The 18,261-nt window shown below is 33.2% G+C and overlaps 1 protein-coding gene across 6 annotated transcripts in view; it reads left to right on the top strand.

Moving 5' to 3' along the window:
- ABCD2 (ATP binding cassette subfamily D member 2) overlaps positions 1 to 16,605 on the top strand; it is a 177,112-nt gene extending 160,507 nt beyond the window's left edge. For 5 of the 6 annotated variants that reach the window (XM_074194855.1, XM_074194863.1, XM_074194861.1 and 2 more), the window contains 2 exons: positions 3,759 to 3,884; positions 11,584 to 16,605. In XM_074194855.1, coding sequence (XP_074050956.1) covers positions 3,759 to 3,884; positions 11,584 to 11,800 — 343 coding nt within the window. In that variant the 3' untranslated portion in view covers positions 11,801 to 16,605. The remainder of the gene's footprint in view (positions 1 to 3,758; positions 3,885 to 11,583) is intronic. The other variant, XM_074194856.1, reaches the window with a different exon arrangement.
- Positions 16,606 to 18,261: the final 1,656 nt, after the last annotated feature.

Here is an 18,261-nt window from a genome sequence, read left to right as displayed (position 1 = left end):
CTTCAAACTTTATTATAAAGTACAGTCATCTTAACTTTTTGGTTAAAATAATAGAAAGATAATTCAAAACCATGTAATTTTGATTTTAAAATAGAAAGGTAAAGGAGAATAAGAAAAATGGAACTTAGTAGTACAGTGTGATAAACCTGAGAACATAAGTTACTTAGGAAAAAATTCTTTATTAGACAAAAAAAACTGCTGAAAAATTTGGAAAGCAATCTGACAGAAATTAAACTAAGGTCAAAATCATATCCCACAATTCACAACAAATTCATGACTTTAATTTTAAAAGTGACATCTATTTTTTTTAAATAGAAGAGAAGCAGGTATGAGTAGGAGATTTACTCTTAACCAAATAAGGGACAAAAGCAATTAGAAAGGATGAAAGATAATTTTGATTATATTAAACTTAAAAGCTTCTTCACAAATAAAAATATTGCATCTAAGAGAGAGGGGAAGCAATTGAATGGGAAAAATCCTTTGTATTTCTCAAAGAAGGGTTTGGCACACTTACATACATATACACAAACACACACACACACACACACACACATATATATATATATATATATATATATATATATATATATACACTAAGACTTTTGGAAGACCCTATATGAATATGTCATATCCATATACATATATATGCTTTGCAATATATATATATATATATATATATATATATATATATAATGTATGCGTGTATGTGTATATTCATCACCAATGATACCCCTACACATATAAATATACATATAAATATATGTATTTCTAGTATGAATGTGTATGTATTGATTGGAGTTCAATATTCTCCTTAATCATGATAGAGAAGGAACACTTTTCTACTGGGGTACAGGTATCAAATCTGAATCTTATTGTTAACCCTGGTCAGTGACTCCTGGATCTGAGGAACGCAATAGGAGGGGAACTCTAATCACTGAGGCATGGGGTTTAAATTCTTTGCCCTTGATTTCTTTGGTAAATACAGAAGATAATTGGCCATGAAGATACAGTTGCTGAGGGTCCTAGTCCTTGCAAGTGACTCATAAACTTTAAAGGGAAAGGGCTCCACAACTGAAGCAGGAAGTTTAGTGACCTGGACCTTGCTTTCTCTATAGAAGACAGAGTGATAGAGGAACTGACTGTCCCACTCCATTTGTGAAAGTGCAGCTTCAAGGAAAGTTAGTTTCAACTTTAATAGTGGTTTATGAACTAAAAGGAAATACTGCTGATCCAGATTAGGCTTAATTACCTCTCCATCTGGTTCAGATTTTTTTAGTGGCACATTGACATTTACCACTATCTGAGGTCTTTGTTGGATGTAAACAAGGTCAGCAACACAAGCATCAAAGGAATAGAAAAGAGGAAAGTGAAGGACTATCTGAAGTAGGGTGGGATAGGTCCAGGGTGTGGGAAAGAAAAACTAATCATCAGGAATCAGTTGAGGTAGGACATAACCACTGGCAGTGATTGCACTGCTGAGTAGGGATTAGAGTGAACTTTTTTCTAGTGTTCTTTAAAGATGTTATCTCCAGCTGGTGGGGAAGGAGTCTGTCTTTAAGAGTAAGAGAAGCAAAATCTCATCCACTATTCTGATTTTGGACAGCTCAATGATGATGACTTTATTCCAAAAATCCAGCAAAAGATGGTCACTTATCAGTATGTACAGTATGAAGGACCAAGATATCTCTGTGGCTGGGTGAGTTGGGGGTATCCAGAAAGCCAGATAGCAAATTTCTTCAACAAATTAAAATTGCATCATGTTAGTTACAAGATGGAAACGAGGTCATAAAATGGAATCTTACAAAGCAACAAAAGAATCACACAGCCATACAGCAATGCTTATTTCCAAACACACACATATATGTTTTATAATGCATATATTTTCATACTTTTTAATGTATTAATTGAGTTGATTGATTTTTCTTACTTTTTTCTATAAAAATATTACTTGTTATATAAAATAAACTCTCTTGAAGGGGGAAAAGAAAGACTAGGAGAAATTTTGATCTTGTAAAAAATCAAAGATATCACTGAAATTTTATTTTAAAAAATAAAGTGTTTCATAACCTGACCTATTACTACCTTTCCCAAATTTTAATTATACCCCCATAATAGAACACATATAATTAATATACTCTACAATTCAGCTACATTGCCCTTATTACTGTTTCTTGCACTAATTCCCCTCTCTGTGCTTTTGCACTTGCAAGTCCCCTCTACCTAGCTTTTCCTTGTTATTTCTAGCTTCTAGCTTACTTTCCCTCCTTCAAAATTCAGCTCAAATACCACTTATTGCAATGGGTCTTTTCTGTCTCCCCATACCTCCCTATCTGTCCCCAGGTCCTTTTTTCTAAAATTTTACTAACATTCTCATGTTTTTCTTACTTTGTAAGTATGTAGTTTGTTTCATACTGTCTTTACCATTCCCCTTTTTTTCAGTTTTTGTTCACTCCTCACCCACTCCACTGCAGACTTTACTCAATGAGAGAGCATGACAGTTACCTTTGTCTCATTGCTAGCCCTCAACTTGACCCATGCATAGTACATGCTCTACTCTATCTCTCTACTCCCCTTTTGTTCATCCTCCCATTTTGTATTGTAGTCCCATAAAAAACTATTTAAGCTGGTAGAAGGGTATTTCCATATTCTGTCCATAAGGTCTCAGGCCCACCTGTTCACTCTTGCTTTACACTGTGTGAATATTTAAAAAGAAGTTCCCGACTGGTCTCTCTGCTATCACTCTGTTGCTACTCATAGCAGCTATATCCAGCCTGAAGAAGGAAGATAGCAAAGCTAAACCCACTTCAGATTGCTGAAGAAAAAAACTTTAGGGAACTTTCATTTGGGTGAAATATGGTACTCTTTTAGTTTAGCTGTTATCTTGTTCCAGTGAGATAGTTCCTATACTCTGTATTGTCTGCTACATATTCTCATGTGCTCAAATTCAGAAAGTCACTCAACTGAGATTTCAACCTATGTCCTTTGACTCTAAATTCAGGACTTTTCACTGCACCTCACTCTTTCTTTAGAAGCTACAGTTGTCACTTGCTCTGTTTTGCTTCCCAAATCACAACTATGGTAGTAACATGGTAGCAAAAATTCAGAAAATAAAAGAAGGGTAAGAGCCTTTATTTCCTTCATAGTTTTGCTATGGCTTTGATTGAATTTTTCTCTTTGAAAATCTTGATATGCAAAATATTACTTCTATGTTCTTCCCACTCTAGAGAATTTAAAAAAAAGACCATAGAACTGAACAAAATCCAAAGTTGGTTCTTTGAAAAAGGCTATCAAAAATAAAGGTTTAACCAAATTGATTAAAACAAGGAAGGAAAAGCAAATTAACAAATATTTTTTAAAAATAATCATGAAAATGGAGAAAAATAAAGAGGAATAATCAGAACCTACTATATAGTCATATGCCAGAAAAACTTAAAATTTAAAAGAAATGGGATATGTAAAATAAGAAATTCCAGAATTATTAGAACATCATAAAGGGTTCTTAATATAATTTCAAAAAAGAAAATTAAATTGGCTTTAAAATAAATATCAAATGGATGGATTTTCAGGAGAATACAATCAAAGAACTTTTAAATATATCTACTACACAAATTAATCTCAAAAAATTGAGAAAGAAATAATCTCTACAAACTGCCATTATTAGGAAAAAAAGTGAAACTTTTAAGTTTGAATGCATGCTATATCTATAAAATTCTGTAATCCAAATAAAATTATTAACATGTTATTGTTTGTTTTTAAAGACCAAAATATGCACTGCTGGACGAATGTACTAGTGCAGTCAGCATTGATGTTGAAGGGAAGATATTTCAGGCTGCAAAAGGTGCTGGAATATCCTTGCTATCAATTACACACAGGCCTTCTCTTTGGTGAGTTCTTATAAAGGTTCCAAATTTGAAATCTTTAATTATTCATTTTATTTACAAATTGTTGATTAAAGAATTGTATTGCTATAGTCTTGTACACTAGAGCATTTCTGTTACTTAATTTCAAAGTTTCTGTTAAGATGTACACTGATAACCAAAATGTAATTCAAATTTCACCTATTACAATGTCAAACAGTTTTTGAGATACCTATGTATTGTTCTTAAAATTACCATATATTGATCTGAAAAGAAATAAAATATGATACAATTTGGAGATGCTATACATTAGATTTGGAAAAATATGTAAAAAGTGATATATTCTTTTTTTTAAGAAAGTATAATTGGCATAATAATTCCCTAAAATTAGTTTTAGTATCATCTCCTAAATTTCTAGGGCAATATACAAAAGAAACAGCTGATGTTCTTTCCCCAAAACATGTAACTGAAAAAAAATAAGAAAAATAGAAACTTGTTCAAAATGTTTAACTATAAAAAAGCATTCTAGAATTCTCAGAATTTTTTAGTTTTTCCTTTATTATATAGTGATAGTATTCTTATAATTCTTTTGCTTGTTTCTACTCATTTGTCATAAAGTAGAAAGATTTACTAATAAAAAGCTTAAAATGTATTTCATAGACAAAGCCTATAGAAAGCACTTTGTTGTTTAATATTTACATGCTGAAGATCATGATTTCTCTGCTTACTCATTCAGTTCATAATTTGAAAGTGTTTATTTTCTTACACAATTCTAAGGAATACTAATACTAATAATAATAATTTGCTGGAGTCCCCTATTTTCCAGAAATACTGTACTTCTCATAACTAATTTAGCTTCAATTAATTATGACAAGTGATTGAATTTCATGGATCAAACATTCAACTAGAACAATCTTAAAATTAATTGTACAGCCTTGATAAGATACATTTGAGTTTGAAAAACTTCCAGGATCTTATAGAAAAAGTAAGTTAACTTTTGTAAAGTGTTGGATATACAGAGGACATCAGTTGAGGTTAAAACTCTAAAGATTTTTGTGGTTGAGATCATATCTCTTCCAAGCAATCTTTCCTAAATATCCATCTTTCAGAGTCCATCTGAAGGCAAAAATATTTATAGAATTTGAAATGTAGCCATTTGGTTTAAATTACTATATGAAGACTGGTATAAAGTGGTTCTGACAACTTTGCTTTAAAATGCCTCCCTGCTATCCCACATCCCATATGAGACTGCTTTAGATATAGTCCATAATAAAGCAATATTTAGTTTCAGCATGGACTCTCTGAAACTCCCCTGGGGAAGATTTTTTTTAAATAGTTAGTTTATATTCCTACCATTAGTGTATTCCCTGTTTGCTACATCTTCACACATTACTCCATGACTTAAAAATCTTCACTAAACTCAGTGTGGTTATACATGCCTATGTCCTTGCTATTAGAGGACACTGAGTAATGCAGGGAGCTTGAGCTTTAGAGTTTTGAACTGTAGGGAGCTTGAGCTTTGGGGTTTTGAACCAGTCAGTGGAGCAGTAAACCAGTATCTGCCTAAGTCTAGTTCCAGTATTTTGAGCCTCAAGACTAGGGAGTCAGCATACTACTTGAGAAGGGGCAACATGAGCTGGACTGGAAAAGGAGATCAAAACTTCTGTGCCAGTTAGCAGTGGAATTGGGTCCATGTGTGATCCCTGCATTTCCACTTTGGGTGAAATAAGAAGATGTAGGTTTAAAAATAACTCAAAAAGTCTTCATTATTTGAAAACCTTCAGTGGCTCCAGATTGCCTGCTGTAGAGATCCAGTGCTACATGATTTTGAGAATCATTCCTTTCACACATAAATGTCTATACTCTTCTCTTAATACTTACAAAATAGGACATGCCAAGTTGTACAGCCTGTTCTGTGATACAGCCTAGCCTCAGACATCCTGTTATCCAGAAACCCCTAACCTTGAAACTGGATAAAAGGGTTATTGCATCAAATCAGCCTCAAGTCCCAGAAATAGGAACCTTGACCAGTCAACTTTTACCCCATTCCCCACTCTGTTCCTTATTCTTTGAAACCTATATGAACCTTTTGCATTGTTCATTCAGAGAGTTTTTGCCTCTTTGGGTGATATTCCCCTGCTGGTGAATGCAAAATAGGTGGTTCAAAATATATTTCTCAGTCAATTATTGTTCCTATTCCCAAATGAGAACTTAATAATATTAAACTTCTGATCTTGGCATTAAGGGTACTTCACAATCTGACTCCAGCCTATCTTTCCAAAATTATCCAATACCACTTCTTTTTCTTACATATTCTATATTATTGCTAGACTGGTCTAGTCTCTGTCCCCTAGTCATAATTTGACTTATTATACCCACATGTCTTTTGTTCAAATCACATTCTGGATTCTTCTCCCTATTTTACCCCATCTCCCATCAGTTTAAGTGCCTCCCCTTTAACTGCTAGGTGATGCAATGAATAAAGCAGAGCCTGGAGTTAAAAGGGCCTGAGTTAAAATCTGACTTTAGACATCCCCTAACTGGGGTGGGAAGTCACATAACCTCTATAAACCTTAATTTCCTCAACCCCCAAAATGAGAATAATAGTAGCACCTGCCTCCCAGGCTTGTTAGGGCGATCAGATGAAATACCGTCTGGCCCCCTTGTAGCTTATTCTCTTCTTCTCCTTCCCCCTCCTTCAATATGTTCCTCTAGAAAGTGTTCCTTAACCCTCTTCCATAAAGCTGTCCTCAGGTTATAGTGATCTCTTCCTGTTCAGACTTTTCCAAACACCTTGCCTGCACATCAGTCAACAAGCATTCGTTAAGTACCACCTCTAGGCTACTAGATACTAAAGATATAAAGGTAAAAACAAACTTGTCTCTGCCAGCCAAAACCTAACATTTTTCAGCTTGGTGTGAGGATATATTACGTGATCACAGATAAGAAAATATAGAATAAATATACAAGATAAATGCAAAGTGATGGGTGTCACTAAAAGGAAAAATCAGGAAAGGTAGCGAGCAGCTCTGAGTCTAGAACAGAGCAAGAGTTTAAAAATGCTGGAGGTAAGGAGAGAAAGCTTTCTAATCATAGAGGTCAGAGATGAGAGTGATAGAATATCACATACAAGTGGGCCTCTTTAGCTACAACTGAGAGTGTTTGGGGGTGGGGGGGAGTAATGTTTTATTATCCCGGAAGGGTAATCTGGAGACAGATTGTGAATGACTTTAAGAAGCAAACAGATGAGTTTTTACTTTATCTTAGAGGAAATACAGTTGTGGTGGACCTTCTTGTACAGGATATTGACATGGTCAGACATTAAGACTATCACTTTGGCAGTAGTGGGAAAGATGAATTGGAGAAGGAAAATGATGGAGACAAGGAGAATAATTGCAATAGTTGAAGTAAGGAGTTATGAGGGGCTTGAATATGGACATGAAAGATAAATCAGAAGCAAAATTAAGAATGAACAAATATTTGTATATTAGGGATGAGGGACATAGAAGAATCTAGAATGATTGCAAGGTTGTGAATCATAGTTAATAGAAGAATGATGATATTATCAACAGAAATAAAGAAATTAGGAAGCAAATTGGATTCGGGGAAAGGAAAGAAAAGAACTTTTTGCATATGAGATATTTATAGTAAATTAAGGTAGAAATGTCCAGTCAGCATTTGGAAAGGTGGGATTGGAGTGCAGGAGAGGTGAGACCTAAATGTGTAGATTTAGATAAATGTATATGTGAGACCTAATGAGATTGCCAAAAGACATGAGAGAGTGAAATTAGGAGTGGTTCCAGAACAGTGTACTGGGGTGCACCCACATGTGGGAGTGGGACAAAGATGAACTAAGAAAATCAGAGGGAAAGAAAGGGAACAGGAGAGTTCAGTATCATGAAAATCAGAAAGAATTGAGTTCCCAAGAAGAAGTGGTGGTCAACTGTGTCAAATGGTGAAAAGAAGACAAGAAAGATAAGGACCAGGAAAAAGCCACTGGATGGAGAAATAAATCTATCCATTAGACATAGTTATTTTTGTAATTTTTTCATTCTTTTCCTTTCTTCCTCCCTCCCATTATAGCATAATAGCATTTGATTTGTAAGAGATCTTAGAAATCACCTTCCATCCCTCATTTGAAAGATTGATATGAAATCCAGAAAGATTGACTTGCTTTAGATCACACAGATAGTGACTGGCTGAGTAAAATTTTGAGCTCATGTCCTGATTCTAAATCTTATAAATGCCTTTAAGTAAATCTATGGTATATAGGTATATACATTCATACACACATACATCCATGCATATATATATATATATATATATATATATATATATATATATTATACACCTTTATCTAAATATTTTCAGTATCTAGCACAGTATTTCCACATGTTTAGTTTAATGAATGTTTGGCATTGGATAAATGAGTAAAACCTTAAGATAAGTATGCCTTTACACTGGAATTCTGAGGTCCTTTGAACTTGGGTTGAATAATGACCAAGGAAATAATAATCAATTTATGTTTTACCTGCCTGCCTATTATTGAGCTATATATCCAGAGCAAAACCCAATCAATTTGAGTTATGTTAAATGGAAAAGGAGGGAACTTGTTTCTCATGTTCACTTAAAATCTTTCATTGAATATTAAACTGTGAAATAATTTTTTATCCTGCTATTAAGAAATTTGAATTACATATTGCCTTTTAGATATGCTAGCTCCGACATTAGTTGTAAGAATAAACCCTAACATCTGAAATAGTTTTAGAAAGAAATTTATTAGGTCATTTTGTAAAAAAAAAAAAGTCAGAAGTTTTGCCTCCTTGGTCTCTGAAAGGTTTACAAATTGCATTAATAGGGTTTCAGAGTACCAGAACAGAGCAAATTATGTTGAATATGTAATAGATGAATAATTATGAATTTCATGGTAAAAATCAATGCTAATATCTGTGAATGTCATAGACACATAAGTTTGTTAAATTATTATATCACTTAATAAAATTATAGTTTTCATTTCATTATTTCATTGTAGATTTCATTTCACTTTGCTATGCTTTTTCTCTTTGTGATGGAAGTTAATTACAAAAAAGATTAATTGCAATAAACCTTAGTCACAGCAGTATTTTCTTTCTGCTAACAAAAGGATGCCTTGAGACTTTTTTTGCAAGTTAATGGAGTTAAGTGACTTGCCCAAGGACACACAGCTAGGTAATTATTAAGTGTTTGAGGCTGGATTTGAACTCAGATCCTCATGACCCCAGGGCCAGTGCTCTCTATCCACTGCAGACCTAGTTGCCCCTAGAACATTCTTTTGAAACTCTGAACAAGAGATACCTACACATATTTCTTGTTCTGTTCAAAAATCGATTCATACTGTAGGAACAGAGTGATGGACCTGACCTAAATAGGAAAGTAAAAGCAAGAGCTTGGTCAGGAATGGAGTATGTCATTTTAAAACAATATTCTACTAGCTAAAGTGTCTTTAAAATGCTACTCAGTGTAGGATGCTAATATTCATCTAAGTAAGCATAGAAGTTGAAAGTTCAATAGACAGAATACTAAAAGGGAACCTATTCATTCTTTTATTCTTTCATTTCCATTTCATTTTCTATTTTTCTCATTTTGTTTTCTTTCCTCCTTTTTTAAAGGGATATTTCAGTTTCACTTTTTTAAAACTGCTGGATAGCTTATGCTACAGTCAAAGGCAATGTGCCCTTAGACTTTTAGAAAACAACTTTCCAATAGTGTTATAATGCACACATTGAGTTATGAGTGACTACTAGATACCACAGTGGGTATTCTGCTGGGCTGGAGTCAAGAAGATATGAGTTCAAATTCAACTTCAGACATATGTGACTCTGGACACGTTATTCTGTCTCAGTTTTGTCATTTATAAAGTGCACATAATAACAGCATCTACATTCCAAAAGTGCTTTGCAAGCAGATAGGGCATCTAGATGGTGCAGTGGATAGAGCACTAACCTTGGAGTCAGGAGGATGGGAGTTTGAATCTGACTTCAGACACCTGACAGTTACTAACTGTGTGGCCTTGAACAAGTCTCATAATCCTGATGCCTCGCATCCAGGGCCATCTCCAGTCATCCTGATTCATATTTGGTCTTTGGACCCAGATGACTCTGGAGGAGAAAGTGAGGCTGGTGACTTAGCATAGCCCCCTCACTCGAATCCATTTCATGTGCTTGTCATGAAATCATCTTCCTGATGTCATGGTCTTCTTCGAGAATGAGGGACAAAAACCATCATCATTGTGCAAACAGATAAAGCATTATATAAATACTAGCTTTTATTATTTACTTAAACATAAAAGGGAGGAAAGTGGCCTGGCATTTTGTATGTTTTTTCAAATAACTAAATACCTAAAAGTTAGAGACAGATTTCTACATAATAAAAAAATAAAAACTATTATTAAGCACTTGCATCTGTCAGACCTTCATTCAGAGAGCACTTACTATTATTTCAGATAAAATTATAACAAACTTGTAGAAAGTTAAAAGCAGCATATCATAGTTGAGGGCTACTCAGAGCATGAACATTTGTCATAGCTAGTCTGATGGTCAAGATATAAAAATTAGTAAAATACAATAGAATGGGATTATTTAACATAATAATAATACATTACTAGTATAATGAAAAGAAGAAATAAACATGGAGTCAAGAAACTTGCATTTGACCTGACATTTGCTATATTAACTTGTTCAAGCTATTTAATCTCTAAGCTTAAATTGTAACATTTGTAAAATGGGGAAAACAGTAATGATAATGATGATAACATTTCAATTAAATCATGGAATTTTAAGGATCAAATGTGTCAAAGTTCTTTATACTTATATGACAATTTGTAAAGAACAGTTACTAGTATTTCAGTAATTGATATTACTCATAATATCTATAAATCCTCAAAATATGGCATCATGGAACAGCAGACAGAAAGTCAACCTTATATTTAGGAAAACCTGGATTCAAGTTTTAGCTCTGACACATACAGGTTGGATGAACAGAAAGTTACTAAACCCCTCATTGTTCCTGACAACTCTCTGTACAAAATTATAGATAAGTTGCAAGTCCAGGATATTTTCATACTAGTTCTTTATAGTCATGAAATCAAAAGTTTGAGGGGGGATAATTTGAAAATACTTTTTAAAAGTGGCCATAAAATGTATAGTATCTTTTAGGAAGATTTCTGTAAAAAGTTCTTAATTAAAAAAATGTTTTGACACTTATTTGGAACCCTCAGATTACTTAACAGGGTGTATATTTTATTCCTCTCAGGTGTGCATAAATCTAGGGTTATTTGAGAGAACTTAGAACATGATCAAATGTATTAGCATGACTTGTTTTACATTCCATAATTTTAAAAAAGGATAGAAATACTAAACATTTTTAATACTAAGCATTTTAAAGAAACAAGGATTTTAAATTACCGAAGTGATTAGCCTCTACCTATGTCTCTTTTGTCTACAAAATGGGTATCTTTTTTTTTAGGTTTTTGCAAGGCAAACAGGGTTAAGTGGCTTGCCCAAGGCCACACAGCTAGGTAATTATTAAGTGTCTGAGACCAGATTTGAACCCAGGTACTCCTGACTTCAGGGCCTGTGCTTTATCCACTACGCCACCTAGCCGGCCCCAAAATGGGTATCTTCTTTAAAGATCTGCCTTAGCATTTAATTGCAATAATTTGCTAATGGTATTTATTTTGTTTATGCAGGAAATATCATACTCATTTATTACAGTTTGATGGAGAAGGAGGTTGGTGCTTTAAACAATTGGATACAGCTATTCGTTTATCACTGAGTGAAGAAAAGCAGAAGTTGGAATCTCAACTAGCTGGTATTCCCAAGATGCAGCAGAGACTCAATGAACTTTGTGAAATTTTAGGAGAAGATTCAGTGCTGAAAACACCCCAAAAAGATGAAACATATTAATTTGTTCTGAGGTGTTTTGAACATTTTTGTCTTTCTTATTTAAGACTTTAATGGGCTCTGAGACACTATTCCAGTGCATGAATTGTGCTAACTTAAACACGGAGGGAAAAATCAACCAAAAAGGATATATGAGATAGGAGCATGGAACAGAATATGTTTTGAACTTTGAGAAGAAAATGAACAACTGCATTTGAAAATTTGACTTATTCTAATTCCTAATGAAAGTCCAATTCATGAGCAAAAGGAGACTTTATCAGAGTGAATTTAGGCAAGATTCCAGACTCTTCATACTGTATTAAATGAAATTTATTGCATACTTGAAACCACATAGGGTTTGAATTGTATATACAAATAAGACAATAAGTTTATATAGTATTCCAGTCCATTTACATTTCATTGTAAGTTTTATTTTTGTTCATTATTCCTAGTAGCTGCGGAAGTTTAATAAAAGAAAGTGGTTTATTAATGAGTGGTTAAAAACTGCCACTTGAAAATCAAAAAATATTGTCAAAGTAATGATAAATGGCTTCAATTATTCCTGTATAATTTTAGATTTTTTAAAAAACATGATGCAGGCATGTAGCATCAATTCACTTTTTTGGGAATTTCACATCTGTGTAAACCCTCTTAATTTCAAATAGCGAATAGTCAAAACAAAAAAAAGACAATCCAAAAAATGTTTGCTTCCACTTTATTATTTGTTTTGTTGCTACATATAATCATAGGCCAGAAATGCAAAATTTATGAGGCTTTTTTTTAGGGTTTTTTTGGCAAGGCAAATGGGGTTAAGTGGCTTTTCTAAGGCCACACAGATAGGTAATTATTAAGTGTCTGAGGCCGGATTTGAACCCAGGTACTCCTGACACCAGAGCCAGTGCTCTATCCACTGCACCACCTAGCCACTCAAGGCTTTCTAATGGAAGAAGTACCAAATGATTTTTTTATGTTATAACAAAAACAGACATTCCAAAAACATTGAAATGGAAAAAATAGAAAGTTATTTTTCCCCAAACATGTTATTACTATGATTACAAAGTAGCAATGATAAAATAAAAAAATGGCGGTGACAGAATTTGTTCAGTGAAGGACAAGGAAAGAAAATTCTCATCCTCATTTTCACCTCCTGGTCTTCAAATAAATCCCACCTTCAGCAAGAAGGCTGTTTATACACAGTTATTTGGATATTGTCTTCCACGTTAGACTATGAGCAGTTTGAGAGCAGGAATTGTTTTGTGCTTTTCTTTGTATCCCTAATACTTAACATAGATATTGGCACAGAATAGCATTTGAATGCTTGTTGACTATTACATAAAAGTAATAATGGTCTTATTGAACCTTAACAAATAGGAATAAATACCCCTATGCAATGAACTTAATATTTTTTAATCACAGTGATCCTGTACTATATAGACTATCTAGGTGACATAGATTAAAATAATGATAACTAACAGAATAAGCATACTTTAAGCTTTGCAAAGCATATTACATATGTCTCCTCTAATGATATAAGTAAAACTTTCAATTTTTTTTTTCCTATAGCTCAGTGATACTCCACAAATTAAAAGAATAGTATTTGAGGTTTCTGTTGATTATGAAAACATGATAACAGACCAGAAAAAAATTAGAGCAATCATTCTTAACTTTTGGCTCCCTCAGGTTCCAGTGACACATGACACATGACACAGTGACACCATCTTTGCCTTCTTTGTTGCTAAATTATAACTCAAGTTTCTTGAATGAAAAAGGAAGACACTGGGGAAAATAAAGAAAATAAAATGGCTTCATTTGGACTATGATGTCTAATTGTTATGTCTTCATTATCTTCTGATTTTTAAAAGATCCAGTAATTTCTAAGCCCTTTGTATGACATAAAACATTCAGATTGCATATATATGACTTAGCATGTATGTTTAGCATCATGCCTATCCTGGGGGATAAAAAATAGACTTGTGACATGGGAACTCCTAGATAAGTAAGTTTCCTATATCAATGCAAGCCAGTACTTTCTCTGCATTTTATAGTTTTTCCTAGAGCACTGACAGGTTAAGTGATTTGTCCAATGTCTCATCAAAATATTTCAGATATGGGAATCCACATTTTCTTAACTCTAAGGGTGGCATTGATACCGCTCTTAGAGATACATGTTATCTCTCATTTCATGTATATGGCATCCATATAATAAAATGAAACTCTATACATTATTTGCCACATGTAAAGTTGGATAAGATTTTATTAACATTTTCATGGTTCACTTAAAAATCATTGTTGCCATTTGAAAGTCACCATATTTGTCATTTAAATTTTTACCTCCTGTGAGAAACATTCTTTATACCTTATTATTTTCAAAGTTGTTTCTTAATAGTGGGAATGTCTCATTAAAAATTTTATTTTCAAAAAACATTCAAGTTGATTCCAGAATGATCAGGTATCATATTTTTGTGTTCCCATTATCATATTCAATGGAAAATGAGAAAAAGACCAATAAACCAAACAACCTTCTTTGGACAGATGAAGGAAGACACAGGTAAATACTTTAATGCTCAAACTGCTCCCTTCACATTACCCAAATGTCTCTTAAGTAAAGAAAACTTCCATAAAGAAACATAAACAATTTTTAAATATGATTTTAAAATATTTTTCTGATCCATTAACCTAGGAAAATGTCACTCATTTCTTGAAATAGAAATTGATCTTATATGAGTAAAAATTAATGGGAGATAAATTTCATTTGTGTCATTAAATTAGATGGTGATTCTGTGTGGATGTAGTGATTTAAGCTCACATCTTTCTATACTTTTTTAGTAGTTTGAGGATAAATAAAAGATATTTGATTGGAATTTAAGCATTTAGTCATCAGAAAATAGTAAATTCTCTAGTTGAGTTATATGACTGTTTAGCTATACTGACACAGAATTTTATTAACAGATTATACAACACATGACCATTGACATCTAAGGCTGTTCACAGACACTAAACAAATGGTCCTTCATATTTCCTTTGATTAACTTGTCTTTCTTATATTATTAATTCATAGGCGTTTTTAAATCTTCTAAATTTTACTGACTTATTTGCTCATCATGTTTTTAAACTAGAGACACTAAATTTTAAGAAATCAGATGTACAGATATTTGCTTTATGAAATAATTACTTTCTGATAAAGATGTATGAAAAGTATATTTATATAAAGTATACTTTCCTTTTGATTTTCCAGTATCTTAAATTTTAGATGTGATCATGTAGAAAAATTCTTCATTAGAATTGAAATTTTTATCTTAACAGCTTATTTTTTCCAATTACTTGTAAAGATAATTTTCTACATTCATTTTTTAAATTTAAATTTGTTTTTATTAAAGATATTGAGTTTTACAATTTTCCCCCAATCTTGCTTCCCTCCCCCTCCCCCCACAGAAAGCACCCTGTCAGTCTTTACTTTGTTTCCATGTTGTACCTTGATCCAAATTGGGTGTGATGAGAGAGAAATCATATCCTTAAAGAGAAGAGAAGTCTAAGAGGTAACAAGATCAGACAATAAGCTATCTGTTTTTTTCTAAATTAAAGGGAATAGTCCTTGCACTTTGTTCAAACTCCACAGCTCCTTAGCTGGATACAGATGGCACTCTCCTTTACAGACAGCCCAAAATTGTTTCTCATTGTTGTACTGATGGAATGAGCAAGTCCTTCAAGGTTGAACCTCACTCCCATGTTGCTGTTAGAGTGTACAGTGTTTTTCTGGTTCTGCTCATCTCACTCAGCATCAGTTCATGCAAATCCCTCCAGGTTTCCCTGATACATTCATTTTTTTTTTGTAAAATTTTCTTCCTTCTTCCTTCTCTGTACCATCCAAGACAGTAAACAATCTGATATTGGATATACATACACAAGTTAAACTTATTGCTATAATAATCATGTTGTAAAAGAAAAATCAGAAAAAAGGGAAAAACCATGAGAAAGGATAAGTACAAAACAAATTTTTAAAAATATGCTTTTATACTCCATAGTTCTTTCTCTGGATATAAATAACATTTTCTCATCAAAAATTTTATAGATTTGGAGTAGCTAGGTGGTGCCCTGGGTAGAGTCCTGGAGTCAGGAGGACTTGAGTTCAAAGCTGGCCTCAGATTTCTTAATTCTGTAGCTGTGTTATCTTGGATAAGTCACTTAACCCCATCTCCTTGCATAACCCCCCCCCCAAAAAAAAAGCTTTAGAATTGTTTTGGATCATTGTATTGCTCAGAAGAGTTAAGTCCATCATAGTTGAGAATCACACAATGTTGCTAAAACTGTATACAATGTTCTCCTGACTTTGCTCACTTTCTGAAATTTCCTTGCTTATCATTTCTTAGAACACAATAGTGTTGGACATCCCCTCAATTTACAATTCATTGAAAACCAAAAAAAGAACTGCCACAAATATTTTTGTAAATAGAGATCCTTTTTCCTTTTTTTTTTTATGGTTTCTTTGGGATACAGATCTAGTAGTGGTATTGCTGGATCAAAGCATATGCACAGTTTTATAGACCTTTGGATATATTGTTCTGTAGAATGTCTGTTTTAATATACAATTCCCTCAACAATGTGTCAGTGTTCCAGTTTTCCCATATCTCCTCCAACATTTATCATTTTCCTGTTTTGTCACATTAGATGATGTGAGTTGGTACTTCAGAGTTGTTTCAAATTGCATTTCTCTAATTAATAGTGATTTAGACTATTGGCAGCTTTAATTTCTTATGAAAACTGAAATTTGAAAATTGGAAATTTCAATTCTAATAAAGAATTTTTATCTTTTGACCATTTATCTATTGAGGAGTGACTTGTATTCTTATAAATTTGACTGAGTTCTCTATATATATTTGAGAAATGAGCCTTCATCAAAAAAATACTGATTGTAAAAATTGTTTCTTAGCTTTCTGCTTTCTTTCTAATCTTGACTGCATTTGTTTTGCTTGTGCAAAATCTATTAATTTAATGTAGTCAGAATTATCCATTTGTATTTCATAATGTTCTCAATCTCTTCTTTGGTCTTAAATTTTTCTCCTCTGCAAAGATCTGACAGTAACCTATTCCTTGCTCTCCTCATTGGCTTATGTTTGAATCCTATACCCATTTTGACCTTATATTGATATAGGGTGTGAGATTTTGGTCTATGCATAGTTTCTGTCATACCATTTTCTAGTTTTCCCAGCATTTTTGTCAAATATTGAGTTCTTATCCCAGAAATTGAAGGTTTATCAAATACTACAATTCTATAGTCATTTACTGTGTAACTAACCTATTCTACTGACCCACCATTCTATTTCTTAGTGCCGAATAGTTTCGAGGATTGCTGCTTTATAATATTGTTTTAGATCTGGTATGACTAGGCAACCTTTGCATTTTTTTCCATTAATTCCTTTGATGTTTCTTAATCTTTTTTTTCCTAGGGCAGCTAAGTGGCACAGTGGACAGAGCATTGGCCTTAGAATCAGAAGGATGGGAGTTTGAATCCAATCTCAGACACTTGACACTAACTATGTGACCTTGGACAAGTCACTTAACCATGATTGCCTCACATCCAGGGCTGTCTCCAAGTCATCCTGATTCATATCTGGCCACTGGACCCAGATGACTCTAGAGGAGAAAGTGAAGCTGATGACTTAGCACAGCTTCCTCTCACTCAAATCCAATTCACATGCTTGTCATGGCATGTAATGATCTTCAAAAATGAAGGATAAACATTAAACTCTTTTTTTTCTCCTAAAGTTGAAATTATTTTAATGAAAAATTGCTGGTGGGTTAATGTCTTTGGCTTGTTGCACAGTGTAGTACAAATATTGAGAATCAACTTGACCATTAGGATTTTAAATTCTAATAAACAATGATTTTTTTTCTGCAAGATTTTCTCTGCTTAAGGATAATCTACTGGGAACCATTCAACTATCAGCATTTTCCCCCAAAACTAGAAATCCTATGCTTGCATAGCTTCCATAATTTTGTTCCCTTATTCTGTTGATCAGAATAGTTACAATTTGAAATAGATAAGACTAATACTTCAATAATTGCTAGTACTAATAGGGAAGAGAAGAGAATAAACATTTATACAGTGCCTACTGTGTGCCAGGTACTTTGCTTAATGTTTTTGCAAATATTATCTCATTTAATCTTCATAACAACCCTTCAAGGTAGGTTCTATTGTTACCCCATTTTACAGTGGAAGAAGCTGAGGCAACAGAGGTTAAATGACTTGAATTCAGGTCTTTCTGACTACAGAACCTGTGCTCTATCTACTTTTACATTATGTTTGCAGGATGTTCCCTGAATATTCATTAAGTTTAAAACATCAAATCATATGAAATTACCTGGTTTCCTTCTTTTTCAATTCTGTAACTTCAGATTTACTTAAAGTGAGGACTATGTATATTGATAAAACTTTAAGGAAATAAAAGAATAACTATGCTCTGAAAAGCCCCAAATGTATAACTAAC

This window comes from Macrotis lagotis, chromosome 7, assembly GCF_037893015.1.
Source record: "Macrotis lagotis isolate mMagLag1 chromosome 7, bilby.v1.9.chrom.fasta, whole genome shotgun sequence".
NCBI classification, from domain to species: domain Eukaryota; kingdom Metazoa; phylum Chordata; class Mammalia; order Peramelemorphia; family Peramelidae; genus Macrotis; species Macrotis lagotis.
Note: the sequence above shows the minus strand (reverse complement) of the source record. Positions and strands in the feature narration are given on the sequence as shown.